General features: G+C 41.0%; 1 protein-coding gene across 1 annotated transcript in view; it reads left to right on the plus strand.

Moving 5' to 3' along the window:
• The window catches only part of LOC110526153 (protein kinase C-binding protein NELL1), a 404,819-nt gene that overhangs the window by 107,021 nt on the left and 270,817 nt on the right, over positions 1-26,981 (plus strand). The window contains exons 5-6 of the mRNA XM_021606800.2: positions 10,247-10,343; positions 26,109-26,181. Coding sequence (XP_021462475.2) covers positions 10,247-10,343; positions 26,109-26,181 — 170 coding nt within the window. The remainder of the gene's footprint in view (positions 1-10,246; positions 10,344-26,108; positions 26,182-26,981) is intronic.

The following is a 26,981-nucleotide window of genomic DNA, read 5'->3' on the forward strand; positions in this document are numbered from 1 at the left end:
TTCCACAGGACAATGACCCCAAATAGACAGCCAAAGTATTGCTGGAATGGCTTCAGAACAAGAATGTGAAAGTCCATGAGTGGCCCAGACAAAGTCCAGACTTGAATCCCATTGAAAATCTGTGGAAAGACTTGAAGATTGCCTTTCACAACCGCTCCCCATCTAACTTAACAGAGCTTGAGAAAATCTGCAAGGAAGGAATCCAGATGTGAAAAACTGATACAGATATACCCAAGATGAGTCAAAGCTGTAATCGTCGCCAAAGGTGCTTCTACAAAGTATTGACTCGGGTGTGAAAGGTTATGTAAATTAGATATTTCTGTATTTCATTTTCAATACATTTGCAAACATTTTTAAAATCACTTTGTCATTATGGGGTATTGTGTGTAGATGTTTGAGGTAAAAAAAAATCAGGCTGTAACACAAAATGTGGAATAAGTCAAGGGGTATGCTTCTTTGTTTAACAAAACTTTTTTTGTGGAAGGTACTACACCACGCACAGACCCCCTCGCACACTCAATGTTGTCGAGATACGTTGAGTTTCCATGTAGGTCTACTTGGCGGCAAAACTGTGAGGCCAGCTGTATAGCCTATTTCTGTCTATGAGTCTTTTTATTAAAGAATGTGAAACAATGTTGTTTCTGTTTCATCACCTTCATTAAGTCATGCATAGCTTTTCTTTATATGGCCTAAAATAAATGTGTTCATATGGGAATAATATTATCTCTAGGTTATAGCATACCAAAGTTTGATCAGTTAGGGGAAAAAAATACTTTATGCGGACAAAATGTATCTGGTAAAGGGCTGACATTTATTTAAAAAAAGATTCTCACATATAGAAATTAAACCACTGTGATTTTAAAGACACAAAATAACAATAGTTTATGATTAAAGGATTAGGCTATACTGGGCTCTCACTGTCATTATTATTATTGTCACGCCCTGGCCTTAGTTATCTTTGTTTTCTTTATTATTTTGGTCAGGTCAGGGTGTGACATGGGGGATTTAAGTGTTTTTCTCTGGTCTAGGGGGTTTTGTATGTTTATGGGGCTGTTTCCTTTCTAGGTAGTTTGTATGTCTATGGTTGCCTAGATTGGTTCTCAATTAGAGGCAGCTGTCTATCGTTGTCTCTGATTGGGAACCAAATTTAGGCAGCCATATTCTGTGGGTACTTTGTGGGTGGTTGTTTCCTGTCTTTGTGTTCTCTGCACCAGATAGGACTGTTTTGGGTTTTGCCACGTTTGTTATTTTGTATTTGTGTAGTGTTCACGTTATCGTCTTTTGTGTTGAACATGTGTTGAACATGTTGAACATAAACTACGCTGCATTTTGGTCCTCCTCTCCTTCGACGGAAGAAAAATGTTACAATTATTCACATCATTCCAATTCAATCAAGTCACAATTATTATCTGCTTTGGTATTGACATCAGTGACGACACTTTCCGAGTGATGAGAGACTCATGGGTAGGCCTACCAGCTGAAAATGAAAATTATTATGCAATTTGGACCAGAGAAATCCAATGTTTATATAAAATGTCTGCCTTATCCCCTACATTTTAAGTCTAAAAAGTATATTTAACAAAGGACATCACAAAATCCATTTGGCCTATGTCATTTCATTTTGTCTCATTACGATACTGAAAATGTTGAGTATTTCAAAAGAACAGAATACCATATTTTGAGTTGAATGCATCGCCTATTATAATAAATATCTATCCAAGGTACAACTTTAATGCAAGGGCATCTTTTAAAATGATTTTAATGCTCACCTCATGTCTTTATAATATAAGGACCCTGTTTTTAAATCAGTATTTGTCCTTCTTTCCCATTTGTTCCCATTTTCAATTAAAAAAAATATGCACGAGAGATTCACAAGATAATAACATTACAACATTGTATTGTTGTAAAATGCTTCCTTGCCCTGTCTGGAAACTCACATTCAAATAATGTTTACTTCTCATCGCTCCCATTTTCAATAAAAAAATATGCATGAGACATTCACAAGACTAACATTGGAACGTTGAAAAGTGCTGCCCAACTGGCGAGGACACTCAGTTGAGCCATTGAATAAAATGAATTACAAGGAAATAAAGCTTATTTTCTTTTGAACCTGTTCTCCAGGCTTATTACATTTTTACTCTTTAGACTATCCTTTTTGTAACATATGAGACTTCAAAACATTCTAGAAATACTTTGTGTGCTATCACAACAGCTGTTCACTTTACTGACTTATTTTTTGAATCAGCTGATGATAGTCAAAACAGGGTTCAAATTCAATGTCAATTTTGTATTTTATTATGTATCTAGGCCAAATTAATTACCTTTGAAACTATCCTCTTTGAAATGCCGGATCTGAATAAATGGGTTGAATGGGTTGCTTCGATAGTCCATCAATCGAAATACAAGTCGTTCATACGCTAATAATCCTAATATTCGGATAAAAAATATCTGCTACCCTCAACATTCATTATTCTCAGAGGAGTAGAGCAAGCAATGGAAGCTGAATGTATCTTCTCTGTGCGTGGAAAAAATATCCTTGCGCATGAAGACTACACATACAGACAGGAACTACAGACCGTAAAATAAGTCCTTCCCGAAGTGCACCGAATATGATTGCTGCGTTTGATTGCCGAGGTTACATAACACCGTCAGTGAGGGTTATCTTCAAGTTATCTGGAGAAAACAACCATAACCCGGACAATGCTCCGATTCGGATCCGAACGCTGAAGAATGGCCAGAAGAAGAGAAGCCTGGAGACCCAGGAAGAACTGACCAAGTTGTGGACCATGGTACACATGGCTTGCCTGCATGTAATTGGGGAGGCATGTATGAATATGAAGAAGTTGATGCAGAGGCACCAACAAAAGAACAAAGCGGCACCCCCTGTACCTAAATCCCTCTCTGAACTCATCATCCCTGACAGCTATAAGGGCTACGAAGAAGAGATGTTCCTCCAGCATGACAGTGGACCCAGGCCAGACAGAGTCCTCGTCACCCTGGTTCAGAAGTACACCACAACTGAACGGCTGGAGTCTTACCTGAAGAGAGTTGCCTACACCTTCAAGGTGCAGTTATGAACACTCCAAAATCCATCTGAGAAAAATGAGCACGTAGCTTACTTGGCCACTTCTTTGTGACACTTATCCATTTCAACCCTTTCAATGACTCCAAAATCCTTATGAGACCAGAGCACGTGGACATGTGTTCTTGGACATTGTTTTTATGCAGCTGCCTTGTCATTTTTGGCCTTTTAAAAAAAAAAAATGCTAAGGTTTTATAGTGAATGGTTGGTGTTAATTAATGGTGTAAACATGTTTATTTGAAATTAATGTTTTAGGCCTACTTATTTTTGCTCCATATTTTCTTGTATTTTGCTAAGCTTTTTTGTTAAAAAATACATGTTTTACAGTGGTTGGTGTTAATGGATGGTGTAAAACTAGATACAACAACAAAAAAAAATACAGGCTGTTTTCAGCCTTCATCCCTGATGAACAAATTTAAAAATCGGCCTAGGCTACACAATTCTGACCATTTGAACAACATTTATTTCAGGCCATAACTGAATATACAGTGCCTTGCGAAAGTATTCGGCCCCCTTGAACTTTGCGACCTTTTGCCACATTTCAGGCTTCAAACATAAAGATATAAAACTGTATTTTTTTGTGAAGAATCAACAACAAGTGGGACACAATCATGAAGTGGAACGACATTTATTGGATATTTCAAACTTTTTTAACAAATCAAAAACTGAAAAATTGGGCGTGCAAAATTATTCAGCCCCTTTACTTTCAGTGCAGCAAACTCTCTCCAGAAGTTCAGTGAGGATCTCTGAATGATCCAATGTTGACCTAAATGACTATAAATACAATCCACCTGTGTGTAATCAAGTCTCCGTATAAATGGACCTGCACTGTGATAGTCTCAGAGGTCCGTTAAAAGCGCAGAGAGCATCATGAAGAACAAGGAACACACCAGGCAGGTCTGAGATACTGTTGTGAAGAAGTTTAAAGCCGGATTTGGAAACAAAAAGATTTCCCAAGCTTTAAACATCCCAAGGAGCACTGTGCAAGCGATAATATTGAAATGGAAGGAGTATCAGACCACTGCAAATCTACCAAGACCTGGTTGTCCCTCTAAACTTTCAGCTCATACAAGGAGAAGACTGATCAAAGATGCAGCCAAGAGGCCCATGATCACTCTGGATGAACTGCAGAGATCTACAGCTGAGGTGGGAGAGACTGTCCATCGGACAACAATCAGTCGTATATTGCACAAATCTGGCCTTTATGGAAGAGTAGGAAGAGGAAAGCCATTTATTAAAGATATCCATAAAAAGTGTCTTTTAAAGTTTGCCACAAGCCACCTGGGAGACACACCAAACATGTGGAAGAAGGTGCTCTGGTCAGATGAAACCAAAATTGAACTTTTTGGCAACAATGCAAAACGTTATGATTGGCGTAAAAGCAACACAGCTCATCACTCTGAACACACACCATCCCCACTGTCAAACATGGTGGTGGGAGCATCATGGTTTGGGCCTGCTTTTCTTCAGCAGAGACAGGGAAGATGGTTAAAATTGATGGGAAGATGGATGGAGCCAAATACAGGACCATTCTGGAAGAGAACCTGATGGAGTCTGCAAAAGACCTGAGCCTGGGACGGAGAATTGTCTTCCAACAAGACAATGATCCAAAACATAAAGCAAAATCTACAATGGAATGGTTCAAAAATAAACATATCCAGGTGTTAGAATGGCCAAGTCAAAGTCCAGACCTGAATCCAATCGAGAATCTGTGGAAAGAACTGAAAACTGCTGTTCACAAATGCTCTCCATCCAACCTCACTGAGCTCGAGCTGTTTTGCAAGGAGGAATGGGATAAAATTTCAGTCTCTCAATGTGCAAAACTGATAGAGACGCGAGACTTACAGCTGTAATCGCAGCAAAAGGTGGCGCTACAAAGTATTAACTTAAGGGGGCTGAATAATTTTGCACGCCCAATTTTTCAGTTTTTGATTTGTTAAAAAAGTTTGAAATATCCAATAAATGTCGTTCCACTTCATGATTGTGTCCCACTTGTTGTTGATTCTTCACAAAAAAATAAAGTTTTATATCTTTATGTTTGAAGCCTGAAATGTGGCAAAAGGTCGCAAAGTTCAAGGGGGCCGAATACTTTCGCAAGGCACTGTACAATATTCTGCCCATATGATCAAATGTTTATAACATATTTCTATCTAAACATGATTTAATGAAACTCCGTAAACATACACATTTAATAACAAACTTATGAAGACAATAACACAACAGTTAACATACACAACATTGCTTCACATTATTTAATAACAGTCTCAAACACAATCACACAATAGGCTACAGCTGGCTTCACAGCTTCTCCAGCGCTTCATGGCTTCCCTGGGAAACTCAATGTATTGTAGCCTCATGCAGACAAAAGAGTAGCAGAGTTTGTTCTGCTGCAGTGTTTCGCAGTAGAATATTGTGGGTGTGGTTCGAGGGGTATGAATACTTTCTGAAGGCAATGTAGATGTTCCTTGTCTCCGTGAATAGCGATGGAAATGGCATGTTCTGTGGATCTGTTGGATCGGTAGGCAAATTGGAGTGGGTCGAGTGTGCCTGGCATGCTGGCCTTGATGTGGGCCAAATCAACAGTGGAATGCTTACTTACGGGTAGGCTTTGGCGGTCTACCATATATACTGTTTACCAGGGTATTTGGAAATAGTCAGGGGATGGTTTTTCAATACCTTCAACAGTGTCAAAACATGAAAGTATTAATATGTAGGCTATGTGCTCTGTTATTAATTTATGTAGTTCTGTCGAGCTGTTCTTGTCTATTAATGTTCTGTATTATGTCATGTTTCATGTTAGCTGCTGAGTAGCTGCCGCTTTCGCAACAGCTAATGGCAATCCTTATAAAATACCAAATACCTAAATATTACTTTTAAGTTTTTTAAAGAAATGTGAATATGTATTTGTGGCAACTTTTTAACTAAATACCTGCAGTCAACTTGAGCATCATTTCACCTGTTCATAATTGTTCCTTATGAAGCGTACTGGTAGTCCCGAGTCACGTGGTGTTTGTTTACAAGCACACAATGACGAGAGACTAGGGCCTTGTGAGTCACTCACTGTTGTGCAGCCAGGTGATCTAGTTACAGGGATGAGGTTTTGATGTTGGTGTGCTGTGCCTTTTTTTTCTACACACAGTGTTGTGTGTAGTTTCATCTGTTCACAGAAAATGTTGCCAATAGCACTGTGGAACATCCAGGTGCACTTTTACAAACTTCAGACGTGCAGCAATGTTTTTTTTGGACAGCAGTGGCTTCTTCCGTGGTGTCCTCCCATGACACCATTCTTGTTTCGTGTTTTACGTATCGTAGAACCGTCAACAGAGATCTGAGCACGTTCCAGAGATTTCTGTAGGTCTTTAGCTGACACTATAGGATTCTTAACCTCATTGAGCATTCTGCGCTGTACTCTTGCAGTCATCTTTGCAGGGCGACCACTCCTAGGGAGAGTAGCAGCATGCTAAACTTTATCCATTTATAGACAATTTGTCTTACCTTGGACTGATGAACATCAAGGCTTTTAGAGATACTTTTGTAACCCTTTCCAGCTTTATGCTAGTCAACAATTCTTAATTGCTTGTTACATTTATCTCTTATTCTTATCAATATTTTTTTAACACTGCATTGTTGGTTAGGGGCTCGTAAGTAAGCATTTCACTGTAAGGTCATCGAATACCTGTTGTATTCGGCGCATGTGAGGCTCATGTGACTAATACGATTTGATTTGATCAAGCAAGTTCTATTTTAGCGCCTGGCTATGCAGACACTTGTTGACGCATGCGAGCAGTGTGGATGCAATGATTGAATAAAAGGTATGTGTACATTTATTTTGCAATGCTCACAAACGTGACACGAGCGGTGTGGTCAGCATGTAAACTGCTTGGAGTAACCCTGGATTGTAAACTGTCATGGTCAAAGCATGTTGATACAACAGTAGTTAAGATCGGGAGAAGTCTGTCTATAATAAAGCACTGCTCTTCCTTTTTAACTGGTGACTGGTGCTTACTGTTTGAGTTTTTGCTATTAAGCAGGAATCAGGACGATAGACTTATGTTTGGATTTGCCAAAGGGAGAGGGCCTTTTATACGTATCTGCTTACGAAGTGAAGGTGATCTAGAGTTTTGTTGCCTCTAGTTGCACAGGTGACATGCTGGTAAAAATTAGTTTAAAACGGATTTCAGTTTTCCCGCATAAAATTCACTTGCTACAAGAAATCCTGCCTCTGAATTAGCATTTTCTTGTTTGCTTATGGCCCTGTACAGCTCATTGAGTGTGGTCTTAGTGCCAGAATTGGTTTGTGGTGGTAAGTAGACAGCTACGAAAAATATGGTAAATAGTATGGGTGCAGCTTATCAAGCTGGTATTCTATGGTGAGCAAGATCTTGAGACTTCCTTAACATTTGAGATCGCGCCTCAACTGTTAACAAAGAGACACACCCCTCCCTCTCTCACCTTACCCGAGACTAACGTCTGATCTTGACTATGCATAGAAAAATGTGCCAGTTGTATATCCATGCCCTCGTCCAGCCACGCCTGCCTCATCTGTCCAGCGCCTCACTATTCTCTGTGTTGGTGGTACAGGATGGCAGACAGTGTTCAGGGTCAGGCAGAGTTGTTAGGTAGGCGGGCTCAGGGTCAGGACAGGCAAGGGTCAAAACCAGGAGGGTGAGGAAAAAGAGATATTGGGAAAAGCAGGAGCTGAGACACAGAAATGCTGGTTGACTTGACAAACAAGATGAACTGGCAACAGAGAACACCGTTATAAATACACAGGGAGAAATGGGTGACACCTGGAGGGTGGAGACAATCACAAAGACAGGTGAAACAGATCAGGGGGTGACACTTCTTAATGCGTTTGAGCCAATCAGTTGTGTTGTGACAAGGTGGAGGTGGTATACAGAAGATTGCTCTATTTGGTAAAAGACCAAGTCCATATTATGACAAGAACAGCTCAAATAAGCAAAGATAAACAGCAGTCCATCATTACTTTAAGACATGAAGGTCAGTCAACACGAAACATTTCAAGAAATGTAAGTTTCTTCAAGTCCAGTCGAATTAACCATCAAGCGCTATGATGAAACTGGCAATCATGAGGACCGCCACAGGAAAGGAAGTCCCAGAGTTACCTCTGCTGCAAAATATATGTTCATTAGAGTTAACTGCAACTCAGATTGCAGCCCAAATAAATGCTTAACAGAGTTAAAGTAACAGAGACATCTCAACATCAACTGTTCAGAGGAGACTGCGTGAATCAGGCCTTCATGGTCGAATTGCTGCAAAGAAACCACTACTAAAGAGCACCAATAATAAGAAGAGACTTGCTTGTGCCAAGAAACACGCGCAATAGACGAGCAATAGACAGTGGAAATCTGTCCTTTGGTCTGATGAGTCCTAATTTGAGATTTTTGGATCTAACCACTGTGTTTTTGTGAGACATAGAGTAAGTTAACAGATGATCTCTGCATGTGTGGTTCTCACCGTGAAGCTTGGAGGAGGAGGTGTGATGGTGTGGGGATGCTTTCCTGGTGACACTGTCTGTGATTTATTTAGAATTCAAGGCACACTTAACCAGCATGGCTACCACAGAATTCTGCAGCGATACGCCATCCCTTCTGGTTTGAGCTTAGTGGGACTATCATTTGTTTTTCAACAGGCCAATGACCCAACATACCTCCAGGCTGTGTAAGGGCTATTTTACCAAGAAGGATAGTGATGGTGCTGCATCTGATGACCTGGCCTCCACAATCACCCGACCTCAACCCAGTTGAACCGCAGAGTGCTCAGCATATGTGGGAACTCCTTCAACACTGTTGGAAAAGCATTCCAGATGAAGCTGGTAAAGGGAATGCCAAGAGTGTGCAAAGCTGTCATCAAGGCAATGTGTTGCTACTTTGAAGAATTTAGAATGCTGGTTACTAGATGATTCCATATGTGTTATTTCATAATTTTGATGTCTTCACTATTATTCTACAATGTAGAAAATAGTAAAAATTAAGAAAAAACCTTGAATGTGTCACTGTGTTCAAACTTTTGACTGGTACTGTACCTCTGCGATTAAAGTCTTGCTCTCATTTCACAAAATGCATTTTCCAGTGATTGGACATTGGCCATCAGGATACTAGGGAGAGGAGGCCATGTAGCCAGCCTGCCTTTTCAGCCTATCTTGGAGTTTCCCTTTCCTTCCTCTTCTTCATCACCGGTGTAATTATTGCACAAACATTCTGAACAAACAAAGTCATAATTAACGCAAAAATAGCCATAAAAAAGCAGTCGAGCAGGAACCAGCAAGACGCACGCCCAAGATGCATTGCCGTGTGTGTGTGTGTGTGTGTGTGTGTGTGAGAGATAGAAGAGGTTGCAGATGAGCTTAGTCATAGCCTATATGCGTATTTTGTGCTGTTGATGACATTAAATGGATGACACACACACTTTATGACAATCTTGTAGCATGTCATATCTTGCACACACAGATGATTGGTATGTCCCATCGTGCACCTATGATGCTGGTGCTATGGTGCTGGGGATGCCAGCCTGTAGTGGTCCCGTATTTTAAAAATGTAATGTTAGGTAGTTCTTCACCCTGGAGTCCCCTCAGTCTATGGAGGAACGATCTAACATCAAGTTGTAAAATACTGAACTTGGCCTTTAAGCATCACCATATTATTTTGAAATTGTGTTTCAAATATTTAATTTTTGGACAGCTCCTGTCTCCAATGTTCACGGCTCAAATCCCTGTTCCGTCAGAACATGGAACACCGTTCAATCGACGGGTTGATCAGAGCTCATGCCTTAATGACCTCATCCTCGGTGGATTAGTGTGGCCTGGAGCCTGGTGCATGAGATGTGTAAGGGCCCACTAATGAGGATGGGCCCATCGTCTTACTCTATAGATGTTACGAGGTAGTAAAAGGGGCGTAAACCATTCTCACCACTGAGTGTGTTGTTGACGAAACAGAGGAGAGACACGGAGGCCCGGCTGGCTTAGCTAGCCTAGCTAGCCTGGAGCCTCAAGAAACATTTAACACTGCAGGAGCTGTGATTATGTTGCTTTTCCGGAAGAATGTCGACCGCCCAGATTTTCAATGTAGTGTGTGTGTGAGTGAGTGAGAGAGAGAGAGATTTCAGAATCTGACTGTCTCTCTGTTGATTGTTTGTTGTTGGCAGGATTTATGAGCGAGTGATAGACCCACCTCAGATGGATCTGACCCTGGGCAGTGGAGTGTGGCTGGGTCAGCATAGCCACAAGCACGGCCTCTTCAAGGTAAAACAAACATACTTTTACCACTATATACACGATCACTGTAACCATCTAACCTCAACCATGCATGGCTTCTCAAAGGTAACAGTCTTCACTATCTTGTCATTCTATGGACGGCAGTAACATGCTTTCTCTCCGAAAATAAGATTTCTCTAACCTTACCCTGAATTAAGAATAAGTAGCACATTTACATTTAGCATTTTAGAATCTGAGAGTAAATAGAGCCGAATATATTGATAGAAATCACTTTGTCCGTGAGAGATTTACATGGTTATTAAAACTTCACGCCAGGGTAAGCCTACATGAAACATAGCCCTTATTTTAAGTGTTTCTAAAATCCCATATGGGGAAAAAATGTATGGTGGAAAAATTATTGGAACCATATCCCTCTTTGACCGCTAGGTTTTATGGGTATTATAATACCTCAACTGTGGGGCTCTATTTATCACCATCAAAAACAACACTATGCTATGGTAATACTCTATATAATGCAACGTCAACATAGCCTTATTATTGAGAGAGGGGTAGGGAGAAAGAGGAAAGGGGTGTGGTGACAGAGAGAGAAAAATAGGTAGGGGTAGAGAGGTGGAGAGAGATCAACTGACCAATATTCCGCCATCTTACACACGCCCGCTGAGCAGTCGGTGGCCTCATTTCTATTTTTATTTCATCTCATGTATCGATTAACAATACAGCGTAGAGCCTGAATAGATCCCATGCCTCCCAGGCCACCCACAGTCTGTCAGTGCCTGCGTCCATTTTGGACACAGCCAGTGTCATCTTCTATTCTCCACAGCATCTGTAGTACCCAATTCCTTGTAGTATGCTCTCTCTACCCATATGATGATTACTGGGCCCAATCAAAGCATAAAGAACCACCCTTCTCTTTCTCTGAGGATGAAAAACTCAGTATTTAAAGAATTCTCTCTCGCAGTCTGCCTGAAACCAAGTTTGAAGCAGTAGCTGTCTAGCTCCAGTCTAAGGTGCAGCAGCGTTTAAGTTTAAGAGTTGATAGGAAAAAAAGAGCAGAGACAGATGGCCTAGAAACCTAGAAACATTCAAGGTGTGACTGTGGATGAGGGAGGAGGGGATTTGTTTTGCTGTGTTCAGAGATTGATTTGGTGCAGGAAATGTGCTGGAAATTCATACCTATATATTTATTACAACCACTTATTCACAGCTCATGCTATAGCTTTTTTATTTAAAGCATTAAGGCCATATTATGCATTCATAATCCATTACACACAGCTGTTTCTAAAATGAAATAAGTTGGCTTTACATTAAAAAAGAAAATAACAGGCCTCCCGAGTGGAACAGCGGTCTAAGGCACTGCATGGCAGTGCAAGCTGCGTTACTACAGATGCTGGTTCGATACCTGACTGTGATGCAGCCGGCCGCGACCAGGAGACTCATGAGGTGACGCACAATTGGCCTAGCGTTGTCCAGTTTAGGGCAGGGTTTGGCCGGACGGGATGTCCTTGTCCCATCGCGCTGTAGCGACCGACTCCTGTGGTGGGCTGGGCGCATGCATGCTGACACGGTTGCTAGGTGTACAGTGTTTCCTCCCACAAATTGGTGCTGCTGGTTTCCGGGCTAAGTGTGCATTGTGTCATGAAGCAGTGCAGCTTGGCGAGGTTGTGTTTCAGAGGATGCATGGCTCTCGACCTTCACCTCTCCCGAGTCCGTACGGGAGTTGCAGCGACAGGACAAGACTTTAACTACCAATTGGATATGACGAAAAGGGGGTAAAAAAAAAGTACCAACAACGATGTCTATATTTTGTACAGTGTACAAAATATATTTAGGTTAGGACACTTGTCAGCATTTACAGTGTAGAGAGTGTTACAATAATGTTCCCTTGGAGTAGCATGCAGTAGTTCTCTATAAGATAAGCTACTGTATCTAAACCATGGCCATAGGGCAGTTCGGGCAAATGCCAGATGGGTTGATCTTTAGCCCATTGGGACTGTCTAAATTGTGGTTTGAGCACAGAATTATCATTATTTGACTAATAATGGGGGCCTTTAGAAATAAAGAAATGGACGTTGTGTTAAGAAGTGCCCAGACCGATGTCTGGTCCCATTCTGTCCCTGCATTAAATACTTATAAAAACATTCCAAATCTGTATCTGGGAGAGGAAGTGAGGCTGTTATTATTGATGTTATTGTTGTGTAAGAGGGGTCTGTAGCCTCAGGTAGCCTGGGGAGCTGTGACGCTTCTTCAGTTGTTCTTCTGCCCCCTAATGTAGTTTTTTTCCTCTGCCATTCTCTCCTTTCTCTCTGGTCCGTCAGGATGTCAAGGAATCAGTCCCAGGGCCATGAGCTTTGTGGTGAGCTTAGAGAGCACTGTAGTATTGAAGACCGAACTGTAGTCAATGAACAGCATCCACACATGTGCATTCCTTTTGTTCAGGTGAGTGAGGGCAGTGTGTAGTACAACAGTGAGCTGGTCTGCACATGCTCTGAGGGTGCGGCTAGGGATGACGTCTGGGCCGGCAGCCTTGCGATGGTTAACATGCTTGAATGACTTGCATACATCCTCCGTGGATACCGTAAGCAGGTTGCCCTCGTTGTCCTCAGGGGCTAAGCAGGTTATGCTCGAAGCGTGTTTAACTCGTCAGGTTGGTGTTCTTCATGTAATCCATGATTGTTAGAAGCCCCTGCCACGTACACCTCATTTCCGATCCGCTGAATTGCTCGCCCACTTTGTCCCTATACTTGTGTGTCACCATCTTGATCGATCTGCGTCGGTTGTATTTGTACTGTTTAATCATATAATTGTCCCCGGTCACCTTGCCTTGTTTATAAGCAGCAACTCTCTCCTTCACTTTCCCGACAAGGCTGCCATTAATCCATGGTTGTTGATTCGGGTAAGTTTTGGAAGACACCATCGGTATCAGAACATCTATGCATTTATTTTATTTAACCAGTGACTGAGTTGGTGTATTCATTCATGTTGTTACCAGACGCGCCCCGAAACAAATTATAGTCCGCGTGATCGAAACAGTCTTGGAGCATGGAGTATGATTGGTCAGACCAGCATTACAGACAGATTTGCCGAAACAAGGAAGAGAGATGGCCTCATTGCCTTATACCCCCAGTGGTCAAGACTGGAATTTCCGCAATTTGGGCACTCATATTTGCAGAAACACACACGCACACAGAAACACGCACGCACGCATGCACACAGACACACACACACACATACATCCTCCCCTTTCCCCTCCCTCCCTCGCTACAGGCAGTATTACTTGCTGATCAATAGAGGCAATGTATGGTCAGGACTCTCATAAACTCCCAAGAGACAAGCAGCCACATCACTGGCCAAACACTTTCACTTCCATGACATACTCTTCACTGATGTCGGCTGATTATGCACTGTGGCATGTGTATTTGTGTGTATGTGCCTGAAACAAAGCCAGAGTTGAGCATGGCCGGTAGAGAGTGTGTGTGTGTGTGTGTGTGAGTGTGTGTGTGCGTGTGTGTGTGTGTGTTTGTGTGCGTGTGCATGTGCGTGCGTGCCTTTGTGATCTACTCTGTTGTTCATCTCTCCTCTCACAGGATTCTTTCTCTAAAGTGGCACAGGTGTTGCTCTCATTCAGGCTTAATGAATGCATTGTAAATGAATATCACAAATACAGTGAGACACAAAAAGATACAGAATTAAAATGGGTCTTTATGGGTTTGACAAAATGCCTTCTAGACTCAATATGAAAATAGACTGTCCTCTTCTCTGTCACTATGAATAGACTTTAATTGTTCCAATATGCTGGGTATTTTCCCCTTGTTTTCAATGGCATGATGATTTGGGCTAGTCTGACCATCCAGACTGGTCTCATAGACTAGACATAGTAAACATAAATCTGAGACACTCATATTAGTATGATATGTTACGTTTGTTATGGTTACATAAGATAGATGTCACACCCTGATCTGTTTCTACTGTTCTTGTGCTTTTCTCCCCCGCCCTCCAGCTGTCACCAATCTTCCCCATTATATTTATACCTGTGTTCTCTGTTTGTCTGTTTCCAGTTCATTTTATTTCGACAAGCCTACCAAACTAGAAAACAGGAACAAGCGAAAGTCAAGTGCCTGGGAAAAACGCTGGTAGGCTTGACGAAACAAAATTAACTGGTATCAGACAAACTGAGAACACAGGTATAAATACATTGGGGATAATGGGGAAGATGGGCGACACCTGGAGGGGGGTGGAGACAAGCAAAAAGACAGGTGAAACAGATCAAAGACCATTTTCAATGTTTACTCAACCTGAAACTCATTGGCCATGGCTCTTTTTCTGTGAAGAACATGTAAAATAACACATTTTCATTGAGTGCACACTGTGCGCCCCCTACACATTTATAATACATACAGTGGGGCAAAAAGTATTTAGTCAGCCACCAATTCTCACCAAGTTCTCCCACTTAAAAAGATGAGAGAGGCCTGTCATTTTCATCATAGGTACACTTCAACTATGACAGATAAAATGAGAAAAAAAATCCAGAAAATCACATTGTAGGATTTTTTTATGAATGTATTTGAAAATTATGGTGGAAAATAAGTATTTAATAATAAGTATATATCACCTACCAACAAGCAAGATTTCTGGCTCTCACAGACCTGTAACTTCTTCTTTAAGAGGCTCCTCTGTCCTCCACTCGTTACCTGTATTAATGGCACCTGTTTGAACTTGTTATCAGTATAAAATACACCTGTCCACAACTTCAAACAGTCACACTCCAAACTCCACTATGGCCAAGACCAAAGAGCTATCAAAGGACACCAGAAACAAAATTGTAGACCTGCACCAGGCTGGGAAGAATCTGCAATAGGTAAGCAGCTTGGTTTGAAGAATTCAACTGTGGGAGCAATTATTAGGAAATGGAAGACATACAAGACCACTGATAATCTCCCTCGATCTGGGGCTCCACGCAAGATCTCACTCCGTGGGGTCAAAATGATCACAAGAACGGTGAGCAAAAATCCCAGAACCACACGGGGGGACCTAGTGAATGACCTGCAGAGAGCTGGGACCAAAGTAACAAAGCCTACCATCAGTAACACACTACACCGCCAGGGACTCAAATCCTGCAGTGCCAGACGTGTCCCCCTGCTTAAGCCAGTACATTTCCAGGTCCGTCTGAAGTTTGCTAGAGAGCATTTGGATGATCCAGAAGAAGATCGGGAGAATGTCATATGGTCAGATGAAACCAAAATATAACTTTTTGATAAAAACTCAACTCGTCGTGTTTGGAGGACAAAGAATGCTGAGTTGCATCCTAAGAACACCATACCTACTGTGAAGCATGGGGGTGGAAACATCATGCTTTGGGGCTGTTTTTCTGCAAAGGGACCAGGACGACTGATCCGTGTAAAGGAAAGAATGAATGGGGCCATGTATCGTGAGATTTTGAGTGAAAACCTCCTTCCATCAGCAAGGGTATTGAAGATGAAACGTGGCTGGGTCTTTCAGCATGACAATGATACCAAACACAATGCCTGGGCAATGAAGGAGTGGCTTCGTAAGAAGCATTTCAAGGTCCTGGAGTGGCCTAGCCAGTCTCCAGTTCTCAACTCCATAGAAAATCTTTGGAGGGAGTTGAAAGTCCGTGTTGCCCAGCAACAGCCCCAAAACATCACTGCTCTAGAGGAGATCTGCATGGAGGAATGGGCCAAAATACCAGCAAAAGTGTGTGAAAACCTTGTGAAGACTTACAGAAAATGTTTGACCTCTGTCATTGCCAACAAAGGGTATATAACAAAGTATTGAGATCAACTTTTGTTATTGACCAAATACTTACTTTCCACCATAGTTTGCAAATAAATTCATTAAAAATCCTACAATGTGATTTTATGGATTTTATTTCTTCTCATTTGTCTGTCATAGTTGAAGTGTACCTATGATGAAAATTACAGGCCTCTCTCATCTTTTTAAGTGGGAGAACTTGCACAATTGGTTGCTGACTAAATGCTTTTTTTGCCCCACTGTATGTGGTGTTTGGGTCCACTGGACCCGAGGGTAATACAAGTGTGGGAAAGTGTGTGTGTAGATGAAAACAAGTAAATATTAAACAAAAAGGTTTTGCTGTGTGCCTTCACTCTTTCTTCAACATAGCACCAATATATGAATATGTCTGTCTCCCTTCCTGTCTCTTGCTTTTCTCACACTTTTACCCTTTGTAGATTGTGAAACTACACAATGTCTTGCCGGAACCTGAACAAATTTATTGCAATACATGATTTCGATACATTGTAAAACATTCTGCATTTGCCCAAACACTACCCCAGCCAGGTGCAAATTGGGAGAGTGACACAACAAATAAATAGCTTTGCATTTGTGGTTCCTAACCACAATCAATCAGTATGGCAAAAATAATCTCTGCTCAAATTAGAAATCATTTTTCAGAGAGAGAAGCTCATGTGGAAAGAGGATCTTCATCTTTGGAAGATGAAGAATTTTCTGAATATGAGGATAATTTCTCTGTCAATTCAGAGTCGGACATTGAGTTGGAAGAATGGAAGAAGAGTATAAGATTGACCCTCAGCCAGCCCCAGGACCAGCCGTCAGCAGCCAGCCCCATGACCAACCCGTCAGCAACGAGCTCATCAGCAGCCTACAGGAGGAGAAATATGGATGTCAAACAATTGTGAAATTGAATGGTCTTCTTGCCCAAGGAATGAGCCACCCCGCATGGCTGCCAATGTGATGGAGGAAGGATGCAAACAGGGCCGACTGGAATGGCGGTTACTCATGTGCAAGACATAAAGTCTTCTTTTGAACTGTTCATCCCAGACACCATCCAGAAAATCATTCTGGACTGCTCTAATTTGGAGGGAAGGCGCGTTTTTGCTGTTGTGACTTTACTTTCCTTAATCTGATGACTGTTATTTATCGAATCAGCTAACTATGTTTAATTGTTACTTGATTCAATTAATCATGTAACAATTAACTCATTAGGAATTTGGGGCACCATGACAGCAGTTGTTTAAAGAGTGACCATCACCTGAATTAAACTGTAAATGTCTTTACCTATCACATCCATAAAATAGACAACGTCCTAATCATATCATCATTCTGAACAGTCGTAAACCTCTTTGCATCTGCTAAAACCCCAGCCTTACTTAAGATTCAGTACTACACACATTGGTTTAGTTATTTATTCACTAGCCAAGTAAATGACACAGAATAAACATACACACTTAATAAATTAGGAAAAGGTCCCTCGTGGACTGACAATATGGTGCCTTTTTACGACAAGGACAAGGAGAAGGAGAGAGAGAGAAAGAGAGAAAGAGACACTTATCGTTGATACATTTTAGAAACTATTCTCACAGTAATCATATACTTTGCACACAAACCACTGGCCATTTGGAGTATGAAATCCTGAATGTATTTACATGTGACTTTGTTTGCTGTTTATCTCTGTCAGAACCAAGCCTTCTTAGGAAGGGTGTGGGCCTTAGCGGCATGCTTGTAAGGCTCTGATTGTCCAAAAGGCCCCCCCCCCCCCCTTTCCCGTCCTCTACTGTTGTTCACTCTGGAAGATGCTCCTTGGAAGATAGGCTAGCCTACGTTGGGTTGAAGAGTAGTAGAATGGTCCCACTTAAGTTCACTTTTCTAGATATTTGACTTAGGACAGCTAATCAGCCATAACAGTGATTGTCTGGCAGGTGAGCTTCACGCCTCCATCTCGTGTTGGTATTCAGGATTAAAACCACTTTACACATGCAGCTGCAGCCTGGCGATGTTCTGGTCTGGGAGGTGAGTTTATTTTCTTCACCTCATGTTGAGTTTCAAATGTGTAGCTCCCATTTCAATCTTTTTTGTTCTAAATGATAATTTCTTTACCAATCATTTTATGCAAAATGGTCAGAAGGAATGATTCCTTCAGGCTGACACGCTCTCTGACCTCACTCGGGGCGTGGCTACTTACTGTGCAACGTTTATAGGAGGCAAATCCTGTTATTGCTCCTAAAATCACATCCCTGTCTTAACATAAATACTTTAATCATATTTCACATACAATGTAGAGGATTGAGACTTCGTACATGTAGTACATGTACTTTTCAAGTTACAGTTTGTCCTTTACAACATTTTAAATGACATCACAAAATAGCATCCCATATAACATTATTATTCTTTAGGTCACCTCTGACCACCCCCATGTTCTTATGTTAGCAATATTGTTCCAGTATTCACTTTTGAACGTGTTAAAGTTTTGGTGGGGAAAGTGTCTGGAGACAAAGCACATTCCTTTGTGGATTTTGGAGAGGGAGACCCTCTCCTTTAATTTACAACAGGGTGTGAACTGTCAACCTCCCAGCAGCTCCCTCCTCCCCCTCTGTCGGTGAGAGAGGATTTGGTTACTGTCATCCATTGCCAAACTGATCTGACCCATTCGGATCCTCACAGGACAGTTATGACATTGGAAGGAGATGGACCAAACTCATTTACATGCATACTTTGGGGTTCGTATCCTTGCAGCTGTTTTCAGATCCAATGGGGAATCCACAGAATCCCTTTGGGATGCAGAAACTGGCAGGGAACCTTTCAGTGCAACAATGTCTCTGGAAAACTTTTTTCCAGGATTATCCGCTTCGATAGCTGAGACACCGGACCAGCTCAGCGGCAGAGAGACAAGCTAGCTGCAATCCGGTCAGTGTGGGACAAGTGGGTGGACCGCCTTCCCCTGTTTTACAACCCTGGGCCCAACGTTAAAGTTGATGAGCAGCTTATGCCATTTAAGGTCCGCTGCCCCTTCAGGCAGTACATACCGTCTAAACCCACAAAATATGGAATCAAGATCTGGGCTGCCTGTGATGTTGCTTTATCGTGTGCTTGGAACTTGCAAGTGTATACAGGGATGCCAGATGGAGGAGCCCCTGAGAAGAACCAAGGGATGTGGGTTGTCCTGGACGTGACACAGGCACTCCGTGACCACAACATCACATACAATAACTTTTTTACTTCGAAACAAGCTGGGACAGGAGCTCCTCAAGATGAAACTGATGATGGTCGGAACTGTACAAGAACACAAGCCAGAGCTCCCATCTTAGCTGTTTAATACACGGAACAGGCCTATCAATTCCTCTGAGTTTGTGTTCACGGCCGACAAATCCCTGTGTGCTACGTGCCAAAGAAAGGCAAAAATGTGGTACTCATGGGTACGCTGCATAGAGATGGGAGAATCTGTGGACTGGAATGCCAAAAAACAGAAATCATAATGGATTACAATGCCACAAAAGGAGGAGTGGTGATTGGCTACAGCTGCAGAAGGAGAACCCTACGCCTGGAACAGAGGGAAGCTGCAGAGGAGACGGTTCTTTCTCGAGGAGCTGGGCAAGACATTGGTAAGACCTCAAATCCAGAGGAGGCAACATAGGACCCAAGCTTCTGCAGCCATTGTGAGGAGGATTCAGGAGGATGATGCTGGTGCCCCATCCAGCCGACCCACAGAACCAACAACTCCAATACCGGAAATAAGTGTGAGTGATGTTTTTGCATGTGTGTGTGTCTGACTCTCCTACCTTGGCCTACTGTAACTATATATGTGAGTGAGTGAGTGAGATGTTAGTAAAATTCCTGTACTAAGTGTTTTCATCTTTCTAGATTTTAGCCGGTAGGAACAAGAAGAAGTACTGCGAATGTGTGTGGACCCAAGAAGGACAGAAAGACAGTACACATGCATCAAGTGCAATAAATACATTTGCAACACACACACTATAAAACTCTGCCCCTCATGCGGTGTGTAGACTGGACTTAATTGGTGTTCAATGGGGCTCATTTATCATTTCCATAAAATACTGTATGTAAAATTCGGCCTTACAATTTTTTCAGTTCATAGCAATAAACATCAATAGTGATGAAAACCTTGTTTCATTCATATTTGTTAAAGATAAACATGATTTATTCCACCCATGTCTTGATTATAATATATTTTTGTTTACAAAAATCACATTTTATAAAAAAAATTAATAGCGCTTTTATTGATAAATGGGATCTAGCAGAGGTAAATGGCAAATACTGTATTAAACATGTATGTGTTCTCTATTGCTTGCAATTGATATGTCAACATCTAGTATTAACTACTTTTACGTAAATTGTTATGGCTGTATTGATTTAAAAACCCAATAATGTTGTGGGTCCATCAGACCCGCGAACATTGTGTGAATAAAAAAACATGAACATCACACAAGGGTTAAGCCAAAAACAATAGGAGGGTGGAAGGTCGGAGTGGATGGTTGAATGCATAACGCGAATGTCTAGCAATCAAAATGTTGCGAGTTTGAATCTCATCATGGACAACTTCAGCATTTAACTTCTTACGGTATTGGGGACGCTTGCGTCTCACTTGGCCAAAAGCCAGGGAAAATGCAGCGCGGCAAATTCAAATAAAAATATATAAAAATCTAACTTTCATTAAATCACACATGTAAGATACTAAATTAAAGCTACACTCGTTGTGAAAGCATAAGAAGCTATTATCTGATGATAGAACAGTAAACAAAGAGGGTAGCATATTTCAACCCTGCAGGCGCTACACAAAACGCAGAAATAAAATATAAAACATGCCTTACCTTTGACGAGCTTCTTTTGTTGGCACTCCAATATGTCCCATAAACATCACAATTGGTCCTTTTGTTCGATTAATTCCGTCCATATGTATCCAAAATGTCCATTTATTTGGCGTGTTTGATCCAGAAAAAAACAGCTTCCAAATTGCGCAACGTCACTACAAAATATTTCAAAAGTTGCCTGTAAACTTTGCCAAAACATTTCAAACTACTTTTGTAATACAACTTTAGGTATTTTTAAACGTTAATAATCGATCAAATTGAAGACGGGTCTATCTGTGTTCAATACAGGAAGACAACAAACCAAGCTACTTTTCAAATCTTGCCCAACTCTCAACAGTGTTACGCAGTTCCTAGATGGCCATACTTCTTTATTGCACAAAGGAATAACCTCAACCAAATTCCAAAGACTGGTGACATCCAGTGGAAGCGGTAAGAAATGAAAACAAGTTCCTAAGAAATATCGTTTCCCAATGAGAACACACTGAATAGACAGAGACCTAAAAAAAAAAAAATCTGAACTGTTAGTCCTCGGGGTTTTGCCTGCTACATAAATTCTGTTATACTCATAGACATGATTCAAACAGTTTTAGAAACTTCCGAGTGTTTTCTATCAAAATATACTAATAATATGCATATCTTATATTCCTGGCATGAGTAGCAGGAAGTTGAAATTGGGCATGCTATTTATCCAAAAGTGAAAATGCTGCCCCCTATAAGTTAAGCTAATTAACAACTTTGCAACTACTTAGCATGTTAGCTAACCCTTCCCCTAACCCATAGAGCTAGCTGACGATAGCGTTAGCCACCTACCCACCTAGCTAACCTTAGCCACAACAAATTGGAATTCGTAACTTAATGTACGAATTGAAATCTGTAACATATTGCACAAATTGCAATTCATAACATATCATACTATTAAGGATGATGGACATCCACAAATTAATACATACCATACGGAACGTAACATTCATGTATCATACTATACTGAACAAAAATATAAACGCTACATGTAATGTGTTGGTCCCATGTTTCATGAGCTGAAATAAATGAGCCCAGAAATTTTCCAGACACACAAAAACCTAATTTCTCTATGATTTTGTGCACAAATTTGCTTACATCCCTATTAGTGAGCCTTTATCTTTTGCCAATATAATTCATCCACCTGACAGGTGTGGCATTTTAAGAAGCTGATTAAATAGCATGATCATTAAAAAGGTGCATCTTGTGCTGGGGACAATATAGGGCCACTCTAAAATGAGCAGTTTTGGCACACAACACAATGCCACAGAAGTTTTGAGAGAGCATACAATTGTCATGCTGACTGCAGGAAGGTCCACCAGAGCTGTTGCAAAATAATTTAATGTTAATTTCTCTACCATAAGCCACCTCCAACGTCGTTGTAGAGAATTTGGCGGTACATCCAACCGGCTTCACAACCGCAGACCACATGTAACCACGTCAGCCCAGGACCTCCACATCCGGCGTTTTCACCTACGGGATTGTCTGAGACCAGCCACCCGGACAGCTGATGAAATTGAGGAGTATTTCTGTCTTTAATTGAGCCCTTTTGTGGGGAAAAACTCATTAGGGCGGCAGGGTAGCCTAGTGGTTAGAGCGTTGGACTAGTTACCGAAAGGTTGTAAGTTCCAATCCCCGAGCTGACAAGGTACAAATCTGTCGTTCTGCCTGAACAGGCAGTTAACCCACTGTTCCTAGGCCGTCATTGAAAATAAGAATTTGTTCTTAACTGACTTGCCTAGTTAAATAAAGGTAAAATAAAAAAAATAAAAAATAATGTTTGACTGGGCCTGGCTCCCCAGTGGGTGGGCCTTGCTCCCAAGTGAGTGGGCCTATGCCCTCCCAGACCAACCCATGGCTGTGCCCCTGCCCAGTCATGTGAAATCCATAGATCAGGGCCTAATTAATTTATTTAAGTTGACTGATTTCCTTATATGACCTGTAACCCAGTAAAATCATTGAAATTGTTGCATGTTGCGTTTATATTTATGTTCAGTATAAATGTGTCACGAATTTACATACAGAATAATACGAACTGCTCTGAGATCACGTTGGACCATCACAGCGACAGACACACACATACCCAAACCGCCATGCACACCATGCACAAACTACTTCTGAGCAATTAACCAAAATGTGGGTTATTTTTTGGTTTTTAACATGAGGTTGTAAGTAACAAGAACATTTCCCAGGACATAGACATGTCTGATATTTGCTGAAAGCTTAAATTCTTGTTAATCTAACTGCACTGTCAAATTTACATTATCTATTACAGTGAAAGAATACCATGCTATTGTTTGAGGAGAGTGCACAGTTATTGTCACAACTTCTGCCGGAATTGGTCCCTCTTCTTGTTTGAGCGGCGTTCGGCGGTCGACGTCACCGGCCTTCTAGCCATCACCGATCCACTTTTAATTTTCCATTTGTTTTGTCTTTGTTTTTTACACACCTAGTTTCAATTCCCTCATTACATGTTCATTATTTAACCCTCTCGTTTCCCCCATGTTTGTGTGCATTTTTGTTGTATCTGACGGCTGGTATATTGTTGCCCGGTTTTCTTATTTACACCCGTTTATTTCGTGTTTCCGGTATTTTTCCAGCACCTTAGTATTGTGTTTATACTGGTGTTTTCTTGAATTAAATACCTTGTCCACGCATCTCGCTCTCCTGCGCCTGACTCCTTTCACCAGTTACCCACAGCCTTGACAGTTATGAATTTGAAAATGTATTTGGGCAGGCTTGATACAACATTGAACAGAAATGAAATGGTTCATTGAATCAGTCTAAAATGTAGAACACACACTGCTGCCATCTAGCGGCCAAAATCTAAATTGTGCTTAACCTGGAATAATACATTGTGACCTTTCTCTTGCATTTCAAAGATTCTTTGTATTATCTTTTATCAGATCTAATGTGTTACATTCTCCTGCATTAATTTCACATTTCCACAAACTTCAAAGTGTTTCCTTTCAAATGGTTTCAAGAACATATCCTTGCTTCAGGTCCTGAGCAACATGCAGGTAGATTTGGGTATGTCATTTTAGGCGAAATTGGAATTAAAGGTCCGATCCTTCAGAGGCTATTCACATTAGTCTACGTTAGCTCAAACGTCCCGTAGGGGGGATGCCGGGCAAATAATTGATCAACGTCGGTTCAATTATTTGATTTTTTATTTCTTCTTCTGTGACCTCAATGTGCAGTGTCTGTAAAGATACATCAAATCAAGCTTGGACTGTGCTATGTGGTAGGGAGTTGTAGTTTCCAACAGGCCAATATTCTACATAGTTTAGCGCCAAAAATGTGGTAATTAACTACAATGGCCATAACCCATTGCACAACCACTGACTGCCTGTGTACACTAGGGAGCAGAGAAGAGAGAACGTGCATTTGCTAGGGATAGAAACCAGTTGCTTCAAGAGCCTGAAAATACATGATCTAAATTATTTATAATTGATATTCAGCAGTCATAAAAGTATTCCTTATTTACTTTGAAGAACTACTAAAATAGTGATTTTGTCTGACAGCATAGGCAGCAGCTCTATAGACATGAGATGCTGACTTGGAATTAAATAATAAAGTAATGAAATAAAACAAATATTTTATTCAAGTAATCTGAATAAATAACGGTTAATAAGTGCTAAACAATAATGGACAGTCACTATCATCATGCCATTTTTATTAATTGTTTTATTCTGTGTTACAGCATTTAAACGTGAAAATGTGATACTTTTTTCATATTCAAACCGAAACCAAACCAATCTAAAAAAATATCTAATTAGCACGCACACACAAACCCCCCTCATGAGAGTGATTGACACTCCACTGATGGCTTTCATGCACTGAGCCACTGTCACCACCAGTTAGACCCATGCAGTTGCTTTTTTGGTCATTATCAGCCCTTCAATGTTGATCTTTTTCTCTTTTCTCGTGTTTTAAACACCAAGAAAATCAAAGTTATGTTGGTCTGTTCCACTAGGAAAAGGCCAAAACAGCATGGGATACAATTAAGTATGGGAGGAGTACCAAACTATTGGGAGTGCAGAAACCAAACTATTGGGAGTGCAGCTAGACAACTGCTTATCATGGCCATCTCAATTTTGTATTTAACTAGACAAGTCAGTTAAGAACAAATTCTTATTTTCAATGACTGCCTAGGAACAGTGCCTGTTCAAGGGCAGAACAACAGATTTGTACCTTGTCAGCTTGAGGGTTTGAACTTGCAACCTGGTTACTTGTCCAATGCTCTAACCACTAGGCTACCCTGCCACCCTAATCTATGATTTTTTTATTAAAGCAGCATTTGTAATCAAAAGGATAGCTAAATATTTATCTGGAAAAAGTCTTAAGCAAATAAGACAAGCATTAATTGAGAGTCAGGTGAACTACTACTGTTCTGTGGTCTGGGGAAATGCATCATCAAGTGATGTTAGGAGGCTGCAGAATGCACAGCACAAAGCAGCAAGGATTGTTTTAAGGTGGAGATATGGTTCTTCTGTTGCAGTCATGCGCAATGTTCTTGGCTGGTTATCAATCGACAAGATAATTGAAAAAAACATGCTTATTTTAGTTCATAATATACATAATTTAAATGGCCAAGTTCTATTCACAACTATATTCAGTTGGTAAGAGACAGACATTCCGTAAATACTAGTAGATTGTCCAGGCAAAATAACACTTCGATTTAGAGCAATAAAGAAATTGAATAAATTAACTGAGCAAACCAGAAACCTTTCAATATATAAATGTAAACATTATTTTAAACAATTTAAATATAATACATAGAAATCTTGTGGGACTATAGTAGATGAAGAATCAATGTTTTTTAGATTGAGTATTTATTGGGTCATTGTGTATGTTTGTAATAGTGTGTTATATGTGAAAATGTGTTCGTATTATAAATTGTATTTTAATGTTTAAGGACTCTTGGAAGATTAGTCCAAATGGGGACTAAGAGAGATCCAAATCAAATCTCTCTCTCTCTCCCCCCTCTTTCTCTTTCCTTTTCTTTCTCATCTTCTCCACAGGGTACCATTCAGGACGTCAAATTAATTTTTGCTCCAAACAGCTACATCACACAATGTCCCAACCTCAATCGCAAAGAGATCCAAATCAAATCAAATCTCTCTCTCTCCCCCCTCTTTCTCTTTCCTTTTCTTTCTCATCTTCCCCACAGGGTACCATTCAGGACGTCAAATTCATTTTTGCTCCAAACGGCTACATCACACAATGTCCCAACCTCAATCGCAGTAAGTAGAGTAACTGTTATTACCCGTATTTATAAATGTAAGAGTGCTACTCTAGGATCAGTTTAGCCTTATAGATAGTAATGACATACAATTGCAATTGGCATACAATTGGCATACAATTGCATTGACAGGGGAGACCTGATCTTAGATCAGCACTCTTACTCTGATGTACTTTATGATTACAGGCTAGGTATGATTAGCTTGTTGTTGAGGACATAGGACGGGTTATTCCAACATGTTCCTTGGTCCTTGTTCCCGTACTCTTTTTCATTTTGTATGAAAAGTGAAGAGGTACTGAGAGACAGTGGATATGGCATCCTGAAATGTCTCATTAGGTATACTCCTGTTACTCTTACTAATCCCTCATCACTGAATAAGCTGTTCTCGCTCTCGCTCGCCCTCTTTCTCTCACTCATTCCCGCTTTCTGTCTCTTTCTTTCTCTCGCACCTACACACACATACTCGCACACACGCACATGCATACACACGCACACCCACGCACTCACACACACACACACACACACTTTTTCCCTTATCTCTGTCATCATAACCTCCCTCCCTCTTTCTTTCTTCCTCCCTCTCTCTCTCTCTCTCTCTCTCTCTCTCTTTCTCTAAATCATTCCTGTTTATTGCCAAACAAATCAAGATGCAGGGCTTGTGTTGTGCATTTGTGGCGATGCTACTGTCTCTGTTGCTGATCAATAAAGCATGTAATCATAGTCTGTCACTACACTCATCGATACTCGTGTGAACCAGCACTCGTGCCGCAGCCGAGAAGCCAATACAGCACTATTAGCTGC

The sequence above is a fragment of the Oncorhynchus mykiss genome, chromosome 6 (genome assembly GCF_013265735.2).
Source record: "Oncorhynchus mykiss isolate Arlee chromosome 6, USDA_OmykA_1.1, whole genome shotgun sequence".
Lineage (NCBI taxonomy): Eukaryota > Metazoa > Chordata > Actinopteri > Salmoniformes > Salmonidae > Oncorhynchus > Oncorhynchus mykiss.